This window comes from Typopeltis vanoorti, chromosome 15 (genome assembly GCF_054136105.1).
Source record: "Typopeltis vanoorti isolate ZY-2024b chromosome 15, IOZ_Tvanoo_1.0, whole genome shotgun sequence".
Taxonomy (NCBI): domain Eukaryota; kingdom Metazoa; phylum Arthropoda; class Arachnida; order Uropygi; family Thelyphonidae; genus Typopeltis; species Typopeltis vanoorti.
Genome location: NC_143563.1, coordinates 29,138,203 through 29,164,192, shown reverse-complemented (window position 1 = coordinate 29,164,192; position 25,990 = coordinate 29,138,203). Strand labels below are relative to the sequence as shown.

Here is a 25,990-nt window from a genome sequence, read left to right as displayed (position 1 = left end):
AGCATTAGCGAGCATTATTCGAGAGGCGGAAAAAAAGTCGATGATTTTTTCTTTCTGGCCATCGGGACGATGGTACCCTTTTTTTTCTCTATTTTTTTTTCATGTTAATTCCAATGGAATGTTGTAAATTTTGTAGTATTAGTATTAGAACCGCAGGTAGACTAAGGATTACATAATACGAAACCCAGCTCTAAGACCAAACATGAAACTCTTTTTTTTCAGCCACTTCAGGCCTATTCATCTTCTTAACACATCCACATATCATTCATACATATGATTGTAGTCGAACCTGACTAGCAGCCATTTGGTTGGAAACGAAAACGCAATCCACTGGCCAACTAGATCAGCAACCTATATTTCATTAACTACAGATGCAATTGCTATTTAGCAACAACCAAACAAAGTTGAGGACATGATAACCTTTTTGTTGAGTGAGTATTGGTATGGTCAGAAATTATAGCAGAAGTTGGGCAGGTGCATTATCTTAGTTAAGATGTCGGATGCTCGCAGCATCTTCTCACCCATTACTCATTTTATCCGGTGACGCTTGAAATGAGTAACCCTTCATTTTCTAGGAATGTTTGTCCATTTTGAAAATGCAGAGTCACTCGAAAACTATCTCGCACAGTTCATTGAGTCACCCTTAATACTGATTTTAGTAAGTCGTGTTTCTATTCGTCTCTTTCTGAATTTTACACAATATATAAATGTTCAAACACGTGACAAAACTTACATCGCCACCAGACAGCGTCGTTGGCCAGATATAGTCATTCTTATGATGCTTTTTTTTTATCAGGTAGTGTACTGTACACCAATTTCACGACTGGGTTCAAGGACTTTAAAAAATGGCAAAAGATGGAGACAATTAGTTTACAAACATTTGTAGACAGCAAGCGATCAGCTGATTGCAGAGAGAAAGTGCGGCCAGCATTGGTGTGGCTGATCTGTTTGGCCAATATTGGTTAGCGCATCTGCACTTTAACCAAGAGATCGGATTCGAATCCCGCTTTGATTCTGGATGTTTGTGATTATCTTTAAGTAGGATATGATTTCGTTGTCCGTTTGAAGGAACTGTCCCGAATATTGTTAAGGCCTTCAATGGCTTAAAAAGCTCCATGTTCGGTACTTTTTAGCAGGTCAGGTAAAAGATTAATAATCTATACCCCCCCATCCGAGATACCAATGTATTACTTTTATTTATGTTACTCCTACCCATGAATGGTTGTAATTTAGAGATAATTACGCAGATTTTTCTGGAAATAAAAACTAATGTACATTTTTCTTAAAAACACTAATAGACGTAGAATCCATCAGTGGTATCTTTCTTCCCTCCGGGAAACTTGGTTTTTCACCCCATAAAACAGGCAAACCGGCCGAAGAATACACGCAATTGACAAACAAAATACACCGACTTGGAATTGGAATTTTTATTGCAATATTATTGGACTTTTCATTGAATTTTTCTTAACTAACAATTTTCTTTGACCTCGAACTCTTCTATTATTGTAATATTGCTATTTATTATTCCGAAATAAACAAACAAACAAAAACGCTCAGTTTTGTTAGTTTCGTGCGGGTGGCTTATAAAAAATACTTCAGTTTTTTGTAAGCAAGACTTCAGTTTTCGACAAGACAAGTCCTTTCGCATTTGTATGCGACTGAACAATTCATCTACAACTGAAAAGTTCTGACTTAAGTTCCGTGACAGCATTTGAATCCGGTTCTTTCCAATCAAAAGACAGTAGTTGTTATTCCAACTACGCCACTGCCGCATTTCGTTCCGTCATGTTTAATTAAATTTAATAACAGCACAGAAATGGTACGACGTGTCTTCTAGTAGACAACTTAGAAACTTGAGTTTGAGTTTTCATTCTATCCAAAGAACTCAAGAACTAATGAAGTAGACAATCTTAACTCTGCTCAACTACGAAACTGTGGTGAGAAAATTATACTTTCTGTCCATTAAAGTTTGTCACTCTCCAGAACACATCCTTCTCGTAGCAGTTAGCCGAACAGCGAGACTTCGGTTAACCAGATATCGCGAGTGCAGCTATAACGGCTACAGGGCGCATTTCTATTCACCGTTCATCACACAGGCTGACAACTTTGCCTTCTGGTTATTGGATTCACCTTCGTTCGAGGTTAATAAGCAACGCTGCAATTGAAGTGTGCTATCAAACGCTAATGACTTGTAGTGCATAATGACACGAAGCTGGTGTCAAAATGTCTCCATGTCAACTTGTGTGCGCGTGTGTGTGTGCGTGGGTGATAATGTCGTTGTTGCCAAGAGCCTGGAGCTGTTCACAGCAGGTGTGATAGAACGACAAGCAGTTCCCTCTTTCCACGCTAATAAACCACTCAATTGATCTTAATGCTCAGTTACAGAGAGACCTTCCCCACAATAGAACTGCCAACAGATCAATAGGACCACGACAATATTGACAACGGAATTACCCGAATTATCCATTCATAGGTGCACGTGTGAATAAACTGAATGTTGAATAGCTAAAGATTATGGAAATTCTGTCACGTGTGTACTCGTCCGTTGTGATGGCAACCGCTATAGGGTGTATGACACGTGACTTCCTTATTATATAAATCCACACCGGAAAGGATAACAGTACTAGTAAATAGGCTTAATGCTGTTTTCATAGTCTGAGTTATCCTTAATTGTATTACGCATGCGTGATCTTTTGCTGGTTTTCAATTGTGTTCAGCAGTCTTGCATATACCGTACACTGAGTAAGCTTAGCACACACACACACACACACACACACACACACACACACACACACACACACACACACACACACACACACACACACACACACACACACACACACACACACACACACACACACACACACACACACACACATTTCAAAATGAATAAAGAAGAACGCACTGTTTATAAACTTAAGGGGTTATACTCGTACAGAGCAGGTTTTCACGGAAGATTCGAACCCACAAACTTGTTGGAGAGCGGATATGCCATAGCTGCAATGCCATCCAGGCCGGTTAATTTCCTTATATTAACTTATAGTTTCCTATAAGTGATATTTTCTATTGACCTCTTGTTATTGTTACATTTTTTGTGAAGTCGTTTCGCCTAGCATTTTGTTAAAGCTTATTAGTGCAGTGTTAAGTAACAAATATATTCGTTTAAAATTTTGGCTCTTTGATTTATTTTGTTTTATATCCTTAACAATTTTTGTTGCTTTAATATTTCAGTTCCTAGACTTTTTTTATACCTGTAAAACTAAACAAATAAACTCGTATACAGTCACAAGAAGGGAGTGAAAGTTTCACAATTGAATGCTTGTACAGTGACGTCATGCAATATCACAGTACTAAAGAAACTAGAGCCGTTTTTTTGGCCTAAGCATGATAAACATTTTTCCCCTTTCAGTTTTTCCATTAAGATAATTCTCGAGAAATTTTAATGCGATCCTGAATAATGAATTTCATTACATTTCATCAAGCAGGGAGGAATTATTATTAGAATTTCGAATCGTTTTGCTAATTAAATTATACTATAGCAAAAAATATAGCAAATTATAGGAATTATAGCAAAAAAAAAAAAACGAATCATTAACCATTCTGAAGAATAAAAATCAATCCATTACAACACAATCCCTACATGAACAAATAAACATACGTATTAGCAACCGTTATAATTGTTTATGAATATTATGCAGATGTCCGCGCGGTTAGCAGAATGGCTTTGCCCTTCGCACAATCATAAGGAAAGGAGTGTCCTAAATTCGATTCTCGTCGGCGACGTGAGGAGCTGAAGGATCTTCCTCAGCCATAGCCAAGTTAGCCAGTCTTGGGCATGGACAGCAGGGTTTTTCCCCAGTTAACCTGGGGTTTTTCATCCCACAAACAGGCAAACTGGCCACGCGAACACACAGCCATAGGATATAGTATGGCAAGGAAGGCAACGGGAAACCACCTTGCTCATAGTCATTTCCCTAGATGGTGGCATATAGAGCTACCCCTGAACAGCCGAAAGGCTATAACCACAACAACATCGTGCAGAACATGGCGCCAAGCTTAAGCTTGACATCTTGTAATGGAACGCAAAGGATCATAAAGGGGAAGGGGGTGGAATTGCAATGATATATCGCAATAACACTCTAGCAAAATAGAATTTAAGAAACTTCAGAATTTCTGTGTACACAAGGTATCCAGTGATATTAAGAATTCCTCTGTATTGGCTGAACAGGTTTGAATGAAATTTGAAATAAAATATTTCACTTGCAAACCTACTACATATCGACATCCCTACGTACGGACAAAACAGAATTTAATAAGTACTTAAGCAATTTGCCAAATGTACATCAAAATGTTTTCATTGTTACCAGTAGTTCTTAATACGCGTGCATGCAATTAAATTTTATCCTAAAATATGGAAATAGAGACGATGTCGGGATTAGGATTTGTGGTTCTGATGAATGTCTTATTTCACAGTAATCTTTGTTCTACAACCCATTTCTGATAAAATGTCAAAGCAGTTCGTTGATCTTTTTTGTTGGTTTCTTGTTTCATAGCCAGCGTTACTCGATATTCTCCCATCAACAAGCCTGTACGTCCATGTTCGTTGTTCCGATGCTCGATACCGTTTTGATAATTAGTGAAACTTCTCCATCGGAAGACAAACTGTTTACGTCCTGACATCTATTCCTTTGGTCGTAATTAAATGCATGAAGAGTTGATTAAACCGCTTTTAATGATCTCTAACGAGGGTTTCAAGCCTAGAAGATTATTGGTTTGATTAAAAGGCGTAATGTGTAGGAAAATGGAAGCCATTCTATCTCTATTAAGATACTTCTTCCCACCTTAGCCCTCCCCGTTATCTTAATAGCGAGGGGAAAGGGGGGGGGGGGAAGTTAGGATGGCAGTTGCGGAAAATTCTTCCAGTGTTTCCTAAGCATAACGCAGGAGTTGAGAATAAATTAGCGAATTGCAAGTCTTCAAGTCTTTGCACGAATTGTGGGAGGAGAAAATTAATTAGAAATTGAGAATGTTCCTATAAAGGATCTTTAATGAGCAATTCACGAACTGCTTATCGGCACTGTGAGAGATAATAATTAGCATTTGGAAGCAGTGCCTAAGAAATTCTCACACCGTGTTAAATCTCGAACGTTGTTAGACACTTCTGTAGATGGAACAGTCAACCTTAGAAGAAACCGTAAGCAATATTTTTAAAACTGGTGGCCCTCTGCCTAATTTACTAGATGAAAACAAGCCCATGAAACGTATTAGTGTAAAAGTATTAGTATAAACAATAATATCAGATCATCTGAAATAATGCCAATGAAAGGTAATACTAAGATAATCACTGTTTTATATTTTTCTATCCCAACGCTCTCAATAGAGAAAATTGGTTACTTCATAGCTTCTTCCATTACGAGTCACTTCAGTGATCCATTCAGTATTCTGGATAGAATTCGATGACAATCACTTTGCAAAATGTTAGCCTCAGTAATCTTTGTTCTACGACTCTATCCAACTGAATCCAACTCCAACTGCGATAATAAACATTTTAGCTCCGAGACTTAAAAACGTTTGCAATTTTAACCCTAGAAAACTACGAAATAGTTAACAATAGAATGGCAATTAAAGGAAGCGATATCATTAAATACCTACAAAAATTCGTGCCATTAGTATAGCGATGAACAAAAAGACTGAATGGCAGCGGGAGAAGAGAACGAAGGGCTCAGTGAAGATATGGAACGAAATAAATCTTTGATAATGAATAATAATGCTTCGGTTTCAATGACTGGCGGGTCAAAATGCACAACGGCATTTACAAAACCGAGGTTTGTATTTCTTTCGTGTCAGCCATTTCAATATTTCGCTTCGTACAGTGTTACATGTATCGGTGTGATGCGACTGCGCGTGCTACTTTATTGGTAATGGTGTAAAAGACTAATTAAATAACTGAAAATGTTTTTTACATCTTTCATGAGTCGATATATTTCTTTCCCCGTTGCATTTTTCAGGTCGTTACAACTTTTTCGCTAGCGGAGAACTGCACGTGAAAAATGTCCAACAAAGTGACGGACTCAGTGCCTTCACGTGCCGAACAAAGCACCGCCTCACCGGAGAGATAGTGGCGAGCAGCACACCTGCGCGAATTATAGTAACAGGTGAGTGGCATTCCTTCATGGCACTTCTTTATCAATCAATTCAGAATTCAAAAAATACTTGAAAATGTAAATAATAATAATAATAATAATTAAATGGAAATTTTATAATAATAAAGCAACGTACGAAATAACGCTAACTAGTGATAACTAATATCAAGCAAAACAAACAAACAAACAAAACTATAAAATTCTGTGGCCATTCTCGTAAGAAACTAATTTCCAGTATTGCAACAACGAAATTTTTTATTGATTTTAGTAGTTTCTCACACAACTGTGGCAGGGTTCTTCAGGAAAATGTTTACGCAAGAACTGTTACACCAAAAGTAGGCTTAGATGTGAAACGTTAAAAAGTAACCAGTAATTAATAAACACCGCACTGTCTTTATCACATGCACGCTTAGTAGTTGAGTTGGAAAACACGTCATTCATCAGAGACTATCCTTATAAAATTGAGATGTTTTATGATGCCTTGATTTTTGTCGCACTAAATTAGATTAGATCATCTCTGCTTTTTTTTACTTATTTACATTCATAGCCATTGAAATCGAGGCCATTTTTCTGTCGACAGTCATGTTTTTCCTTTGCGTATGAAAGGCTAAGTCTAACTTATGAGCTTTTTATCCCTTTTTTATTTCATTTTTTATTTTATACTTTCGAGTTGTGCAATTGAGAATTACGGCCGTTTTATCCGTTACGTTTTTAATGTATGACAGAAATGACACCACCTTCGTAAATGTTATTTTATTGACTATTAGAAATTTAATGATCATCCATTTTTGTAGTTGGTTATTAATTGGTTTTTTTATTATTCTTTTATTTAAATGTAGCCATTTTTATGATGATCTCATACATGCATACATTTTTTGCTTGTTTATATCACTTAATATTGCAGAGTTTCCTGATACCTCGTTTCGGAGCAGGGTGAGATGGTGAGAAGCTTTAAGCCTGCTTTCGCTTGTAATATTTCTTATGTAAACATCGTATTCGTTACCTCGCCACCTTCATTTATTAAAACAGGAAAAAAATCTTGATTTCATTAGCGACGTGTATGTTGAAAATTAATATAAGTTTTATTAAAAAGTAATCAAAATTAATTATATTAAGAACGAACTGAATCTGCTGATTTAAATTAAATTTCTGTTGCGAGTAACACAATTCGCAATACAGCTCCGCCAGAGTTCACATTAAAAAAAAGGTTAAAAAAATGCCATTTCAATTGTTCCTACAGAATAACTCACTTAATTTCGTCTTTTTATTTGTTTTAATTTTCCCACGCTTTGCACACTTGCCACGCGAAGGACTGTTTTAATTTAAAATATCGCAATCATAGCTGCCATTTGTTTTCTCATAAGGAGCTCACAACAGTCCACGAAAACCTCATTAAATAAATGGGTTTTCTACTTTCTTTGGTCGCCAAACTTGTAATTGAACTTTGCACTATGTACGCTTTTTTTTCTCCCTCTCAAATTCAGGTAATCATAAAAGGGTTCATGTTGATCCATATTTCTCTTCATTCTTGAAATTCATTAACCAATATGCTCTTGCTGTTGCAAGTTGAATAATATCGTCGATGATGTCATTTAGCATAACGTTGTTAGTATGGTGTTCACTATGACATTCACCAACGTTTGGAAAAAAAGCAGAAATCACTTCGCAAAATGTTTAATCAATGCTAAATATGTCTTTAGAATATTTCTAAATATTAAGCAAGTTTACTTCTAAAATGTATGTAATGAACATACATAGTTATAAATAAAAAATTGGAATCAAGAAATAAGTATGGAAGTTTCAAAGGCAAGTGTCTGTGGTTTAGAAGTTCTGTTAGAAATTTTCGGTATTGAGATCCTATTATGATGTAAATAGAGTTTAACAAAAATAAGCAATTAAAATCCGATAAGTTTCGTAAGTCGTAAAACTTACATCAGGAGTACTGGTACAGAAACGTTTTACATAAAAGCGTATTAACATTTACACATATTAGATGTTTTTGACAGCTTCGTAACTGTCAAATATAATAGATAAACCAGAATACAAACAGTAAATTCGTTACTGCATGCGTGTTGGAACATTGCTAGTTGTTGCTATCACGTTCTGTGGTATCACGCGTGTGATATCCTACGTCCGTAGCAGTAAATGTTTGATGAAAGCAGATCATAGTTGATGTAAAATGAAGTTAATTTTCATTGTATTCTGTAAGGATCCTAATCATTTGCGAGGTTTCTTTAAATTTTCTTGTAAAACAGTTAATCAATATATGATATATTTGTTTGTTGCCAAATTACTTGAAAATTTCCTACAGTGGTTGTGTGGGGGAGCTAGGCCTGATTTCGAGTAATTTAATGCGGATCTCTCCGGACCTTCCTGTCTGGCCTACATAACAAATGCCACAATTTCATTGCCGGCCTTGTTTGGCGGAGTGGTTAGCATATCCGCTCTCTAGCTAAAAGGCTGGGAGGTTCGAATCCAGCTGTGGGTATGGATGTTTGTGATTGTCTGTGGAAATACTAGTGGAGGTGGTAGTGGCGGGTAGTAAATGGCGTTGGTGTAGTTTCGGTTAGTTGTAGGTAATCGATTGAGTGGTGGGGACAGAGAGCTCTAGAGTAGGTGCCCTCCCTCGATAAATCTTTGGACTGCCTGGAGGTGGAGTTGTCACGTAATAATAATAAATGCCTGGGATGATGTGGAAGTTCTGGTGGATGTAGGAATCTTCAGATTTTTTGTAGAGGTACCTATACATACAGTAGCATACACACGCATACAGCAACGAATTTACCTTTGTATTCTGGCTTATCAATTATATGTAACAGTTCATCAAAACATCTAATATGCGTAATTAATTGTTAATACGCTTTTGTTGTGAAAACATTTTCTGTATCAGTACCCCTGATGATAAGTCTTACGACTTACGAAACTTGTCGGGTTTTAATTGCTTATTTTTTATTAAATTCTTTATTTACATCATAATGTGATCTCAATACTGAAAACTACCCACAAAATATGGAAGTTTGGAAGTTATACGAGACTAATAAAAAGTCATTATCATTCTTGTATGGTGACCATTCAGTATTTGCAACAATTGAAGCTACAGTTGTTTTTAGCAATGCCTACTGCACGAGTTTATTTGTTATCATTATAATATTGTGTTTGATATCAGATCGCTTTGATTGATTAATTTTGCTACTTTTTTAATTCTATTAAACTCAATATTTGGTAGAAATCTCAATTACCAACATTAAAGAAACTTGGGGGAAGCTTCCAGTATTGAGACCAGAATTTAAGGCAAATAACGAGTTTAATAAAAAAAAATAAGCTATTATAAATCTACAAGTTTCGTAAGTCGTCGACCTTACATGGTTAGGGGTACGAACAAAAAATTATAACAACACTAGACTAGAAACAATTAATTACACATATTAGATGTTATCAGAACTTCGCAATTGGTAGATACAAATAAAGAAACTTGTTAAACAACATTTAGTGTATGCGTACGGACGGACAAAGAGAAAATACAAAGTTATTGATTTTAGAATTGTGCCTAAACTAGTTTCTACATATTTCTTTATTGTTGTTGGATGTGCTGATAATTTTCATTTTAATAATCTAATCGACTCGTATATAATGGCTATTTTGCCTATTTTTTAGGAGTACCCTTTTTACGATGTCAATGGTTTTTCGCTCAATTTTTAGAGCATTATTAGTATTTTAAAGACATATATACATGAAGAATATAAGGAAGGAATAACTTTGGACCTACCTTTGTAGGATGTTCTTGGTTATCTTCATTTGGAGCAGCATCAGTCGTCTAGCGATAAACATTTATATATAACTGCTGAAGTATGACGAAAAGGAAGATAACGTGGGTGCAGATGTGGAGATAAAAGATGTGGGAGAATTTCGGATAAAACAAATAGAATATTTTTAGGGGAAAGGAGAAGGATAGAATATGATGATGATCTTGATTACCGAATTTAAAACCCGGGTTTTAAATTCGCATACCTTTGTTTTATTCGCAATTCTCCCACTTCTTTCTATCTCCACATTTTCACCTCATTTTCCCTTCCTTTCTATCATGCTTCAGCAGTGCTATATAAACGTTTATCGCTATACGCCTGATGCTGCTCCAAAAGAAGACAACGAAGAACATCCTACAAAGGTATGTCCAAAATTATTCCTTCCTTTAAATTAAAGATACCAAGAAATTATATACTTGGTTTAATCCTTTATCCAGGTGTAAGCAAACAAGTTTGCACCTGAACTACTCGCATATGAAAATATGACTTTTGCATTACTTCTATCTTAGTATCACCTCTGGATCTGGCTCCCACTGATGAGACCTCAGTAAAAGTTGAAAACGGTATGGGTAGTGACCTTCCCATAATGCATAGCATTATACATGTCTTCAAGGAGATGTGCTTTGCATTATGGGAATACTAAGGCAAGTGATGTGAAGTCATTAACTTCTTTATACGAGTTGCCGCAGTCCTGAAAATAGTTCAGACGCAAACTTGTTTGCTTACTCTTGGATAAAGGATTAAACCAAGAACATAATTTCTTGGTATCTTTAATTTATAGTATAACCAAGTGGAAAAACTTCCAACAACTTATTCCTTCCTTATATTCTTCCTGTATCTGTCTTTAAAATACCAATAATGCGCTAAAAATTGAGTAAAAAGCCAAGACATCATAAAAGGGGCACTTTTATGATGATAAATAATATCTATTTTATTCTATTTTAATATTGATTTCATCGACTTGCATAATGACGTCTTTTACCCATTTTACTTTTAATTTTTCGCGTATAATTTAATTTATTATATGCTAAGGATAATATTCTGTGTTTGTTTCATTACGTATTATCTGACATTTTAATTCCTTTAAAACACTTGATAATATCTTATCTCGATAAACATAAATTTTCAGTTGTACATGCTATCCTTTAAGAGTTTTAGAAATTTTATTAAATAATTATTCGTAGAATGGATCAAATTAAAATTATAATAAAACTTAACGAATACGTTACTGACTTACAAAATCTGAGCAGTGTAATATAAATTACTTTGGCCATCGGATAAAAACATTAGAAATAATGTTTCGCTATCAAACAAAACTTTTATATATTTATAAAGAGATCGAAAAAGTGCAATTTTAAAAACAGAAATAAATGCATTAGAGATATATTATGATAATATAAAGTTTTCGAAAGCGTATTTTAGTTGGTTTAATGGAACGAATTTTTTCCCTCGTTCGCTTAAAAATACTGAGAAATTATTCTGATTTTTATGTTTTGGGTACGTCAAGTCAGTATATGACACCTTTGACAGACTAATTATCTTTATGGATTTTAATCACGCTAAATGAGTTCGAGCGATGGTCGGCTATTCTAATTTTCTAAATTCTTTTTTTCGCTCTGAAATTTCCTCCTCATTTTCTCGTTGCACTTCAGTTTGTTTCCTATTACTAGTCTACACTCGCAGAGCATTGCATTTTTATGAAACTCTATTCAGAATTATGACGTCATTTCCGTCTACTTATTTGACTAATATTGTTAAAATTTTCGATGAACAAGACGCCTCCTCCGTCTTATAGTTGACAACGATGGTGACAAGTCGTTTACTTGAACGCTTGAATCAGGGTTCGCGAAGATCGGCGGACTGATAAACTTTTAATTAAAGAACATAACCCAAACAGTGCGCATCTCAATTGAAATAAAAAAAAGTCATATTATTTAAATTATACATATTTGGTCGTTTTATAATAGAAATACAATTTTTATTAATACAGACCAGTTTACACGTCTACAACAAACACGCATGCGTGATAATGAATAAGAACAATAAGTCCTCTCTGTCACGCGAAACGTGTAACCATAGCTACTAGTTGGTTTACAACGTTTTTTATGTTCCTTTCAATTTGCATTTACTAGTTTTCAGATCTCCGTAGACACCTTGAAAAAGCCAAACAGTTTGCTGGCGAAACTGGTAGGTTTTAATATAAGTTTTATTGTAAACTGGTCTGTATTAATAAAATTGTATTTCTAAAGTCATATTATGCACAGTCAATGCTGCTATATTCCTGCACTTGAAAAAAAAAAAAAAAAAAAACCCAACCACACACAGAGAGAAACAAAATTTACCTTCATATTTACCGAATCGACTTTTCATCCTTCTCTTTCATTCGATCATCCTATTTTTCGGAACAGTCTTCCTGTTCCAAAGAAGATGCTATTTGTTTATAAATTACTTTTTCCAGCTGTTCAGAAAAACCTATCTGCCGGTTCCAACTTTCTCGTAAGTCCCTTGCCCACGTATGGTAGTGATGTGGTACAGGTTTTGCAACTTCTCGGCTTACGGTTGATGCAAAATAATAATAAGAAAAAGAAGGAGAAGACGATGATGATGAGGGGGAAGATTAAACTTTCCAATCGAGTTGAAATTATACGAAATTAATTATCAAAGTCTGTTAACGTAAGCATTTTACTATTCTTTACTATTCACTAAATAATCTTTTTTTACTAACTGCCACAAATTTTGACACTAATCTTCAACGCATTCATGTTATTGTTGAAGTTGAAGAAGAAACAGTGTAATATTTCCTTCTGTTTCAACGTTTATAGGTAATGCAATTTTGGTTTATTAAAAGAAAATGCTGTATTTATAACTTAAGTAGTTCATAAATATTGAACATTTTAGTTTGGGAGGGAAGAATGTCATTCTTTGTTTCGGAAAATTAGTTCACCATTTTTTTGTTCGTCTCTCATCTCATTGTCGGTCATCAGGGTACAGAAAGGATGCTTTTACAGAAAGGTAAAGGGCCATAATGAAAGGGGAAAAGATCAGAGTATGCGAGAGGATTACAGTTAAACTAACGTTTTAATCCTAGGGAAGTTGCCAAACTATAACCAAACTATTCACTTCTAAATTTGCAGAGAACCCAAATATTAATCTTGGCCTGGAACTCAAAAATTACCAAACTGGAAAAGCGTCTGATAAGACATCGTAATAATACTTTTTTTTTATCTTGGATGAGAAGTAATTTTTCTGCTTTCATCCTGGAAGAGCTTATATGTAAGCTTATCTGAGGTTGACACCAGTTGGTTATTATTTATTATTTTGCTTTTGCTGTGTTGAGAAGCTACGAAATCGATGATTGAGAAATTCTCGCATTTGCGCGCGCGCGCGCACACACACACACACACACACACAATAAATTGGAATGTACTGATGCGTCGCTGAATTGGAAGCTTGAACACGAATATATTGTGTTTCATTAAGTTTGTATGGTATTTTGGATGCGTAGTAGTTTGTAAGGTTTCTGTAATCAAAAGGTAATTTGTTTATCATGTCTGAGATGTAGACGTTTTGTTTGGCCTTTCCGTAGTGATTATTGTATTTATATGTGATATAGTTGGTTGTTTGAGGTCTTGTTATGCGATATGTGTTTCTGACTGTCCTGTAGTTGGCATCGAAATAATGTTTTAGCAAAACTGCATAGTGACATAAATATTGTGCTGTCAGTATTTGTGTTCTAACATTGCAGTGTATATAAAGTCGTTATTGTCTCTTTGTTCCCAAAAGATCAGTTTTATCATTTTGTGCTGTAACGACATTAATCTCTTTAGTTTGTAGAGTGCACAGAAAGCATACGTTGTTATAGTGTATCTTAGTATATTTTGGAGTAGTGCTTTGTATATTAGTGTTTTCAGGCGTGTGGGAACTATATCTTTTAACCTGTAGAGTTTGCCACTTATTGTTCGGAGTTTGTTGTGTAGATAGTTTATGTGGCTATTCCAGTTCATATCTGCATCGAAGTAAATTCCAAGGTATCGTATTGTTTCAATCTGAGTGATTGTAGTGGTTTCCCTGTTCTCTGTGTTTTTTATGTTGGAGAGTGGATGTTGGATGGTTATATATTTGTTATCAACTGGTCGAGTCAGTGGATTTCTGAATAATATTATTTTTGTCTTATCTGAGTTTAGGTGTATGGAGTTTTTCGTATGAGCCAATCTGTGATCAGATTTCTGTCATGTTGCATATTTGTTTGGGCTATGTTTGTGTTTTTATGGATGGGTATTATCGCTGTATCGTCTGCGTATTGGGATATCTTACCTTTGAGAGGTAACTGATTAATATCGTGCGTGTAAATGTTGAATAGAGTTGGGGAGAGTACAGCTTCCTGTGGCACTCCACAGGTTACTGGTAGCTCTGTACTTCGGTTTGACCCGATACATATGATATGCTTTCTATTTTGGAGGTAGTTTGTAAACCACCTGTGCAGAGGCCCATCTATTTCAAAAAAAAAAAAAGAAGAAGAAAAAAGTATGTATCATATGTAACGAAATGCATATAATGTACGTATCACAAGTAAACCAATGTACGTAATGTATGTATTATATATAAACAAATGTATGTAATGTAAGTATATTTATCGCTCGAACTCATTTCGCGTGATTAAAATCCATAAAGATAATTAGCCTGTCAAAAGTGTCATAAGTATAATAATAATAATAATAATAATAATAATAATAATAATAATAATAATAATAATAATAATAATAAAAACAATCTGATCGGAGTTGTTCGGCCCTCCACGAACAAGAAGCCACGTCAGTATCCGCGGTAACTGACATGTTCGGCTGATCTGACAGTTCAGTTTATTTAGTAAAATACCCTCTTACAATACCATACCTTTGTGTAGTATTGAGAAGAAAGAGGTAAGAGATGAATAATAAATCCATAATATAATAAGAATAAATGCTCCCCAGGATAACCGTTTGAACAGCTGAGAAATGTAGTAAAGGAAACCAAATTTCTTCTCTCCCTGAATTACTGCCCAAATCAAAGATAGTCATTTATTAACAACGCACTTCTTCTCAAAAAAAAAGAAAGAAAGAAAGAAAAAGAAATAATCATTAATCTTCGTATATAACTTGTTTTGAACTTTTTTGCCTTTTACGTATTTTCCAAATGCGAACTATAAAATATTTAGGAAGAAAAATGGACTACTTTGTCTTTTCCTGGGATGGGAAAACGCAGCAGAGGTTCTTTAAAGGATTATCATTGGAATAAGGAAAGATACTCAGAGCCAGCAGACAAAACTAGAAGTATTAAAATTTCACTGGTATTGCAGTATGGATAGCATCTATTGTGAGCATAACGGGATTCTCCTCCTGCGATGGAAGATATCTATAAACTCTTTCGAGTTATTTTACCGCTCTCAACAAAACACCGTACATTCTGATGAAGATTACGAATAAAATTTATCAACGTTACTCTAATCAGAATCTTATACTTCGCTTTGTTTCATGTTGACAGCAAAACGTTTTGTCGTTTTTGTACGAACGGTGTTTTTACTACATTCATCATCAACATTCAAATGTAGTTTATTACGGAGAAATATTTTTTCTTAAAGGAATTTACCATAATTTATGAGAACATGTATTCTTATTCTCATTTTATTTTTAGTTTAAATCCAAATCAGAAAACAAATACTTGTGAACAAATGTTCCTCCTATAATATGCTAAATCTTATACCAATCGCAAGAATTTCAGACTGTACATTCAAAAATGCAACTAAAGAACAAGAATATTTCTTCCTATAGGTGACCATTGCAATTACTCTAACTAGAACTGTAAAATTCATTTAGAGGATGTTACACACTTTCAGTTACCAATAAATATTGCATTAACTCGTGCATATAATTAATTCCTCTTTTTAAATAAATAAATGTTCATCTTTAATCGTAATTTAAAATCTCGGTTCCAAATATGATCTTGTTTAATAATCGAAAGTTTCAACGAATAATGTCAAATATATGCATTAATAATTTTTTTTTTCTTTACGACACGAGCTGTTATCTACTCACCGCGCATAAAAAGGTAAAGAAAAAAAATCTTGTGTAGATTGTAAAGGTAGTCCTGTTTTTATCTCTTTCAACATAAAGTCATCCAAAAAAGTTCGCAGCGATAAAAAAAAGGGGATCAGCTAATATTTTTTTTTTCTTCAGTTAGTTCGTTCGGAGTACAAAATGAACGATTTGAGAATCCCACCTGTACAGCTGAATAGATTCGTTTTCCTTAACCCTTTGATTTACATCCAAGACAGGCTAAATTCACATTGAGTTATCACAGTATTCCATTCCATTTAAAGTACCTTGGACTCGGAAACTTGGACAAAATAAAACAGTCCTCCAAGTGACAAATAAAAGTGTGGGAAATGGCTGAAATAGTCATCTAAATTTTGCACGCTTTGACAGAGCGGAGGATAACTGTCGGATGGCAGTGAAGACATTGATCGCCTTGTCGATTAAGACGTCTCTGAGTGAAGAACGTTACTCTGATGGATGGAGCTCTCCACGAGATTGGAGAATTAGAAATAACGGCGTCGATGGACAAAGCAAACTGACATTAGTAACTAAAGGGAAAGAAGGGTTGCTAAGAAACACTTAGACGTCAACACACGCAGAGAGGGAGAGAGCTTTTGATACATGCGGGGTGACATCGCTTGCTTCAGCGAAACCAAAAACCATTAAATGAATTATTGATAAAGCAATCTTCAGCACAATGGGACAGCTGAAAGTCGGTGTGACTTATTAACTTATCTTGATCGCCGAACGTCACTGCGATCGGACAAAAATATAGCATCGACGAGACGAGAAAGGGAAGCTGACAAAGCATCTCTATAATTAAGCTGCGTCTAGCAAAGATAGTTTTCTCGACTCTTTCTATTTCTGCACTTGCAAAAATGCAGATTGGGTTCGAAAAATCACGCTGAGTTGTTCCGGTGTAATAGATGCACTGGGAGGGAGAAAAAGGCTTCGATTTGACTGATATTACAATTCTTCCCCACCTCCCTTAGCTTCCCCGCCGTTTAGTTTGTCGTGAAGGGAAGGGAAGAGCCGATAAAAGATAGACGCTGTGGAAACAACGTGAGAAGTGCATTCCGTTATCTCGGCTGACGACAGATTTCATGAGCTGGCAGTTAATTATTACACTTGAGAGCTCGAGGAAAGCACCAGCGATAACTAATACGAGTGACCTTAATGAGTTTGCCATCAGAATTATTCGTGGAGGAAGCAGCACGACATCGAAGGAGAGAAAAAAAAGTCTTTCATTTAGCAACCTTAAACAACCTGTTTAAAAAGTTCGAAGAATTATTTTCGTTGCTACTCATTGCAAAACATTGCCTGGGGATGATTTATTCTTTCCTTCTTTTCCCACACCACACATTTATTTCTATTACATTTCTTTAAATAAAAAGTTGCAGGTTGCCTAAGCTGTAATTTGGTCTACGCTGATAGCTTATTTGTGCTGCATTTTTGTTTGTTATTATATCAAATACTGTATATTTTCGGCTAGAATTCTCTGGCATCTTATAATGAGAAATCACCAATAAAATATTTTCCTAACGTTTCTCTTCTGTTAAATAATCAAATTATAAATTTATAAGAATGTAAATTCATCGTTATTTAAAAATCAAGTAAATAATAATAAAATATCTTTCACTTAGATTACGTGATGGCAAATGTCTATAGCGAAAGACTATTTGGCACAAGATCAGCTTTTATTGGATTGATTCCCTTAAATCGAAACGTTGAAATAAGACGCACTTAACGATCGAGTTTACGTCGTGGCGTTTACTTCTCTCAAAGAATCGCTTTTTTTAAGTACTTTCAATTCAATTTATAATTTCATTTTTTTAGGAGTTTCTTTCTGAATTGCTATTTTCATATTCATCAGCTTTCACTTTGGAACCATCCGGCACCCAAAAAAAAAGGTGAAATAAAAATAATGAGAAGGAAAAAATGGTACCAAGCTGTCTTCGCCTGCTTACATAAGCTATCGATTTGGATGATATTCATCTGCGACATAAACGAGAACTAGAAACTCGGATTTTATGTATTCTACCATTTTACTGTATTGAAGAGTTTGGAGTTAACTTACAAATTATTATAATTGGTAATAAAGTATAAAAATGAAATCAATGAACTCGTTGGATCTCCGTGGATCATATTCCGGAACTGTATATCGGAGCTACTAACTCCGGCGTAGAAAATGCTTGAAAACTAATTTAAGATAATTAAGTATCGGAAACATATGCTATTAAACAATGTTAAAATAAATAATTTATTTATTTATTATACTTTTACAAAAAAAAAAAAGAAAGAAAGAAAGAAGGTAATTCTATTTTTGCGCTCAGTAACAACAACAACAACAACAACAACAACAATAATAATAATAATAATAATAATACCAAATGTCATCCAAAAGTTTATTAATGAGACCAGTCGGTCTACTCAGCATAAAGCCAATCCTGCATGCAATCTTCAATAATTAATCCAAGCTTTTCCTGATTTCTTTCCTTAAAATAATTAATTTAATCGGTTCTATGAAAATTCATCGAAAGGCAGTTTACCGGATGGCAATTGATCAAAAACGCAATGTGTCGAATAAACAATTAATCGAACAACAATTTAACATATGGCAATTCATCGCAAATTCAATTGATGGAAAACACAATTTACCGATAATTTTTCGATGAATTATTTCATGATTCATCGAAAGATTAATTTTCTTGAAAACTATTGTTTTAAAGGGCTCGTTAAGAAAAGCCAACGTCACCCGAGATGACAACATAGGTAAGTGGTAAGTGGTCATTGAGACGCAATAATTATTTTTTGTTTTTTGCAACATTATCCTATAAGCGTAACTGCCACTGTGTAGATAGTGATTTATCTCTAGACAAAAAAAAAAAAAAAAAAAAAAAAAAGTTTGTTCTGATTTTTTCATAACAATAACGATCAGGTTGAAACCAAAACTGTCACTTTTTAAAATAAATCTTAACTATACAATTTCATTAAATCTTATCCAACTAGAGCGGAATTATTAATATTATTTCTAAACTTTTCCATTATTTTTAATAAAAGTGATCCTGTTGGAACTAAAACTGAAACACAGTGACTTCTTGTGCGTTTTACCACTTCGAAGTTTGCGTGTATGTATTCCACAATAGCAGAGAGTTATTGCAATAGAAAATGTCGACATTGCGACTTTCTGTAGCCCCGAGTAGTTTAACTGAAAACTGAAACGGTTCGACAGTTTTTTTGTAAAAGGTTCAAATACTAAATCTGAGTAAAATGCATCCCATATAACTGATGTCTGCGTGCGTGGGTGTTGTGTGTGTGAGGACGTCACCATATTAATACTATTATTACTACTAATAATGGAGCCTCGGTAGTTCTGTCGGTATAAACAAAGCCCTTTAGTTAGAAAGACCTGAGTTCGAATCCCTGCATGACACGAAGAATTTTTTCAGTTCTTCAACTAAAAGTAAGTTATCGATCTCATATGAAGATGTCAGGGTTTTACTCCCGGAAACTCGGGCGTTTCATCCCGCAACCCAGTCTCCATGATCATACATATATACGGACATAAAATCCCTACCGGATAAAAAAGATAATGGGAAGCCATCTTGTTCTTTGATTATTCCCTAATAAAATAGCAATGCATTAAACTTTCTGTTGAGGGAGAGGAGAGGGATAAGGGGAATAATCATTATAATAGTGATTAAGATTGTTTACGTATTATTTTCCAGATCCTGTAAAACACACATAAAATACACGAAACGTATATACTGACTAAAAAAAATGCCACACACGTGTACAAAATATATGTAAAGGGAATATCATGCTAAGCTTCAATTACACAACTTAATCCATTAAAAAATGCAGTTCCGTTTGATAAATATACTTCACTTCACGTCTTATAATTAAGTTTTCGATTTAACTGTTTATTCGATGATTGGTAGTTTTGACGAATTGTGACTTTTCGATGAATTGTTCGTTCTCGACCAATTCCTTTTCGATAATTTGTGTTTTCGATTAATTGTCGTTCGATGAATTGCTTTTCCGCGGAACTGCCTTTCAGATAATTGTTTTTTCGATTACCTGTTGTTCGATGAACTGTTTATCGATTAATTGTTGTTTCGATAAATTGCCTTTCGGTGAATTGTCGTTCGATAAATTGTCATTCGTTGAATTGTTTTCGGTGAATTTTCTGGATGAGAGTTTAATTGACTTCAGCATAGTATTTCCAATTAGTTATTATTAGAAATAATTAAAGAAAATAAATAAAATTGTATATATGCTAGAAAACGTTGTTAAAATAATCATTAGTATACGCCAAATAATGGTTTACAATACATAAATATATCAAGATGTAATAAAAACAGCCGATTTTCCTTTTGTGGTATTAAATTATAAAGTGGTTACAAAAAAAAAAAAAAGGATGTAGTGCTTAAAAATAACCGAGAAAAGCTGAGGCTTTAACCCAATTCTAATCCATATTCCAATTCGTAAAAATATCTGACTTCCGAATGCACATTGTCAGAGCAATAAGACTACTATACTTTACGTTTGTTTAATTAAGATTAGATTTAGAGAATATTGTTTTTTTAATTAAAATAAGATATAGTTTTTCATCTAAAAGAAGAAGACAAAAATTATTATATCCGATTTAACAAATTGAAAAGAGAGGCTGGAATGTTAAATTAAACCTGCAAATGAGATATTTTAATGGAACAAAAAATCACTTATGCAGAACAGATTCGTGATCTTCAGAATGTTTTACTTCGAACATAGGATTATAATATGAGTTGTAAGGGTCAATTTTTACAAATTCTCTCAACGAAATTATTTGGTATTATTCAGGAATACGGAGGAAGCTATCGATATTACATACAAGAGAAAACCGGTATGGAGCAATCCTGACAGGGAATTGAATGTTACATGTACCATTCCTCACAATCACATTTCTATCCAGAAAAAAATTCTAATAAGAAATATGTTTCTATTGAATTTTATTTTAAAATGAATAAAAAGACTTGTGAAACGTGTGAATTACCGGAAATAACATATGGAGATGCTACTTCCGGATGTTAATATGTCATCGTTCTAAAAATATAAACATAAGTTAACTTAAGTATAAGTTAACTTAGGAAACTTGATAAGAGGTTTTTATTATTATTATTACCTGAAAATAAGTTATCGAGACTCACACGCAGATGAAGGGGTTTGCATCCCGTATAAAACAGTCCAGCAGGTCAGAAAGAGACGCATGCAATTAACAAACATAATACGTTGTCCTTATAAGTCTCATAACTTTGGTTACTCAGGCGGTAATTAAAAATCGCCTAATCAAAGCTTAAAATCACTCAAGGAATTGATTCCTGAAGTCGGGCAGATTTCTCCTGCCGCGTGTATGAATAAAAAAGAAATGGAAATCTACGCATTGTTTATGTGTACTACTAAAAGTTATTGGAAAAATGATGCTGCATTTTATTTGATATTTGTAAGATTTCCTCGATTAATAATGCGAGTTCATTTCCTTGTGATTAGAAGGCAAATGGAAGAAATGAATTGTGGACTTTTATTCCAAATATGTCAGAGTATTCTGTTCAGAAACAGCTTTCAAACCACTAACTCAGTACTGAACAAACGTTTACCATCTTTCGAAATTAAGTGGCATTTCTGTTGTTCATCTATTATCTGCTGGCGGCTATTAGGCAAAATAAATGAAGCTGTGGCTTCGCCGCGCGTGTTTCTGTAGGAGTGAAGTCTCTCATTAGATCCAGCAGGGAGCTTTTTAGACCTGTCTCTGGTTCGGAATAAAAATGGTGCGCGCCATTAACAACGTGCTAATCTGCTTCATGGCAGACCACTGATAACAGCCGCATTCGTGATTCGATAGAGCGAACGCAATCATAATTAACCTCGGCGTACTCTTTCCTCGCACTGCTCTTCCTTCCAGCTATAATTCTTCAGTGTTCTTTTACAGTGTTACAAAGTGCTCGTGGGAGCATTAATAAGCGCGTTTAAATAAAGCACGCGCTCCCAATTACATTTCGATATGTACATACAGTAGAGATTGTTCGGAGATAAGGAAGAACAGACAGCACGAGATGATTTCATATTCACACCGAAGCATCTCAACGTTCTTAATGCACGGCCGTTCAGAGTAATGAGGAGGAGAAAAAGAAATATTTTGTTCTATTCGTTATTAGCTGGTTTTCTTTAGTTCTTCTCTGCCTCTCTCTCTCTCTCTCTTTGTTTTTCGGTCTTTATATCCTTCCTTCTCTTCCCTTGCTTGCTTTTTCGTTTCTCCTCTTTCTTTCGTTTTTTCTGTGTTCTTCGTTCGTTTTCTTTTCCTTTCTGTTATCCCTCTTTCTCTCTTTCATTCTTTCTTTCCTCCTTCCTTTCCTCCACTTTCTCCTTTTCTTCCTTTCTTGTTTCCCTACACTCTCTCTCTCTGTCTTTTCTCTCTTTCGCTCCATTCTTTTTTCAGTGTGTGTCGTTTCTTTCTTTCTTTCTGCGTTGTCCTCTCTTTCTATGTGTGTCGTTTCTTTCTTTCTTTCTGCGTTGTCCTCTCTTTCTATGTGTGTCGTTTCTTTATTTTTGTCTTTCTCTCTTTCTGTATGTGTCGTTTCTTTCTTTCTGTGTTGTCTTTTCTCTTTCTGTGTGCGTATGTCGTTTCTTTCTTTCTTTCTTTCATTCTGTCTGTGTTGTCTTTCTCTCTTTCCGTGTGTGTCGTTTCTTTCCTTCTTTCTGGGTTGTCTCTCTCTGTGTCGTTTCTTTCTGTGTTCTCTTTCTTTCTTTCTTCCTGTGTTGTCTTTCTCTCTTTCTGTATGTGTCGTTTCTTTCTTTCTGTGTTGTCTTTTCTCTTTCTGTGTGCGTATGTCGTTTCTTTCTTTCTTTCTTTCATTTTGTCTGTGTTGTCTTTCTCTCTTTCCGTGTGTGTCGTTTCTTTCCTTCTTTCTGGGTTGTCTTTCTCTCTTTCTGTGTTGTCTCTCTCTGTGTCGTTTCTTTCTGTGTTCTCTTTCTTTCTTTCTTCCTGTGTTGTCTTTCTCTCTTTCTGTGTGAGTAATTTCTTTCTTTCTTTCTTTCTTTTTGTATGTGTAGTTTCTTTCTTTCTTTCTTTCTGTGTTTTCTTTCTTTCTCTGTTATCTTCTCTCTTTTTGTGTGTGTCGTTTCTTTCTTTCTGTATTGTCTTTCTCTCTCCTTCTATGTGTGTCTTTTTTTTTCTCACCATTTTCTTTCTCTCATTTCTCTTTTCCACTGTTTTCTCTTTTCTTTCTTTTTCATTGTTTCTCTATCTTCTCTCGCTATCCGCTCTTTCTTTCAATGTTCTCTCTCTCTTTCTCTGTTTGTTTTTCGGTCTTTATATCCTTCCTTCCCTTCCCTTGCTTGCTTTTTCGTTTCTCCTCTTTTTTCGGTTTTTCTGTGTTCTTCGTTCGTTTTCTTTTCCTTTCTGTTATCCCTCTTTCTCCCTTTCATTCTTTCTTTCCTCCTTCCTTTCCTCCACTTTCTCCTTTTCTTTCTTTCTTGTTTCCCTACATTCTCTCTCTCTCTCTGTCTTTTCTCTCTTTCGCTCCATTCTTTTTTCAGTGTGTGTCGTTTCTTTCTTTCTTTCTGTGTTGTCCTCTCTTTCTATATGTGCGTTTCTTTATTTTTGTCTTTTCTCTTTCTGTTTGCATGTGTCGTTTCTTTCTTTCCTTCTTTCTGGGTTGTCTTTCTCTCTTTCTGTGTTGTCTCTCTCTCTGTTACTTTCTTTCTTTCTGTGTTCTTTTTCTTTCTTTATTTCTTTCTTCCTGTGTTGGCTTGCTCTCTTTCCGTGTGAGTAATTTCTTTCTTTCTTTTTGTATGTGTAGTTTCTTTCTTTCTTTCTTTCTGTGTTCTCTTTCTTTCTTTCTTTCTGTGTTCTCTTTCTTTCTTTCTTTCTTTCTTTCTGTGTTGTCTTCTCTCTATCTTTCTGTGTGTGTGTTGTGTCTTTCTCTCTTTCTATGTGTGTCGTTTTTTTTCTCTCACCATTTTCTTTCTCTCATTTCTCTTTTCCACTGTTTTCTCTTTTCTTTCTTTTTCATTGTTTCTCTATCTTCTCTCGCTATTCGCTCTTTCTCTCATTTCGTTCTTTCGCTATGTTTTCTCTCTTCTTTCTTTCTTTCACTGTTTTTTTTTTCTCTCTCTCTCTCTCTCTCGCTCTATCCATTCTCATTTCTTTCTTTCACTCTTTTCTTTCTCTTTCTCTCATTCTTTCTTTAGCTCTAATTTCGCTCTTTATATCTCTCATTTTTTTTCTTTCTTTCGCACTGTTCCGTTCTCTCTCTCTCACTGTAATTTTTTGTTTCTTGATTTCCAAGAATAGCAAAGTTTTTTTTTTCGTGGATGGTTTGTTTTTTTAAGTTTTATATACCAATACAGAAATAAGCACTTACTGAAAATACAAAGATGGTGTCAATTAGACACTCATTAAACACGCCCCAAGAATGACCAAAAAAAAAACTTGCGGCACGTTGCCAGGCAACCCAAGACAATACAAGGAACCATTCATCAAATGTTTACTTTCCACTACTGTTGCGAAGAGGAAGCAAACAATGGAGTGATGAATGTCTGATGTCACAAACTACTGAGAGTTGGTGAGCTTACTCCACTTATTCTTTAAGGGCAAAAATCGAATGCGGCGAGAGAAAGTCATTATCGGTCCAAACTATCGCTAGGGTGGTGGCGGCTTGTCTCTCGCACACCATACGGAACAGCGGATGATGCCGGGTCGTAAGTTGGATTCCACCTGATGATTTGAGCCATATAATTACTTTCTCCCTGCCAGAGAACGTGCACACGATACATTTCACAAGCGGCTCGTGAAGTTCACGTTTTGGAGAACATAAATTATTTCTGCCCCGCACCCACCCCGAGCTGTCAAATGACTCCTCCTGGTCTCCCTCTCTATTGGATGTGCTCTTTGTTCTACGTTGAAAGGCGAAATCATCATGCACAGGTGTTCTGAGCACAGACACACTGAAAATTGATTTCGGAAAATTCTCGGCAGTTTATTTTAACGAATCTGTCTTTACATGTTAACTAAAGGAGCTTATTTAATCACGAACACGGGATGTGGGTGTAAATCACGGCGCAAAGCGCGTCACTACCAACGCCTATTCGCACGAAGATTTTTAAAATAGAAAATTAAAATTCAATTGCGAACATGGATAGATCGAGACCCAAGAACCAATATGGAGAATTAAACGTCTTAATGTATTAGGAGATTTGCGAAAGAATAAAACAGAAAGATGTTATGGAGGAAAAAAAAAGGGTTCGGGCTATTCATATCAATAAATTAAAAGGATTAAGTGAGTCAGGTGAATAATTAATGGCAAATCACTTCATTGTTTTCATAATTATTATTAATATAACAATTAATATGATCTTATATACCTTCAATAATCGAATATAAATTTTTACACGGATCAACATGCAACAACTGATTTGAATTTTACATTTCCATCCGTGTGCACTGAAACAGCATTATTCAAAAGGTTGACTTAGTTCAGCGGAAGTGTCAGAGGATCACAATATCCTGTGATGCCATAGGCGATGTTATTTACTGAACACTTCGTTTGTACAAATATCTCATTAGTTATCATTTATGGTGAGGCCAATGCTTCACAGATGAAGTATCCGTATAAAATTAATTTTATATGTAAAAACTTTACGAATTATAATTATAATGAATTCGCGGTTTTGGTTGGTCAAGCTGAATCGATATAATGTGTCCGGTACTTGAAACCGTTAGAAGCAGTAAAAGTATAACAGTGAGTGATTTTAATCTGTAGATTATTGATCGCAGTACTGAAGCAGCTGCTATTAAGAAAGTGTCCGAGTCCTTATATTCGTGGTTTTTCTCTTTCTTCTCTTTAGAACAGCAGAACCGAGTCTGCAAAAATGATAACGTTTTCAATCTAGTCATAACACTTTAGGAACTGAAGATTAACCGAATTAGCTTCTC

General features: G+C 34.9%; 1 protein-coding gene across 1 annotated transcript in view; it reads left to right on the top strand.

The window, feature by feature from the left end:
- Positions 1–25,990, top strand: part of LOC150098552 (cell adhesion molecule Dscam1-like) — a 329,931-nt gene that overhangs the window by 66,077 nt on the left and 237,864 nt on the right. Inside the window, 1 exon segment of the mRNA XM_090405263.1 lies at positions 5,976–6,155. Coding sequence (XP_090261389.1) covers positions 5,976–6,155 — 180 coding nt within the window.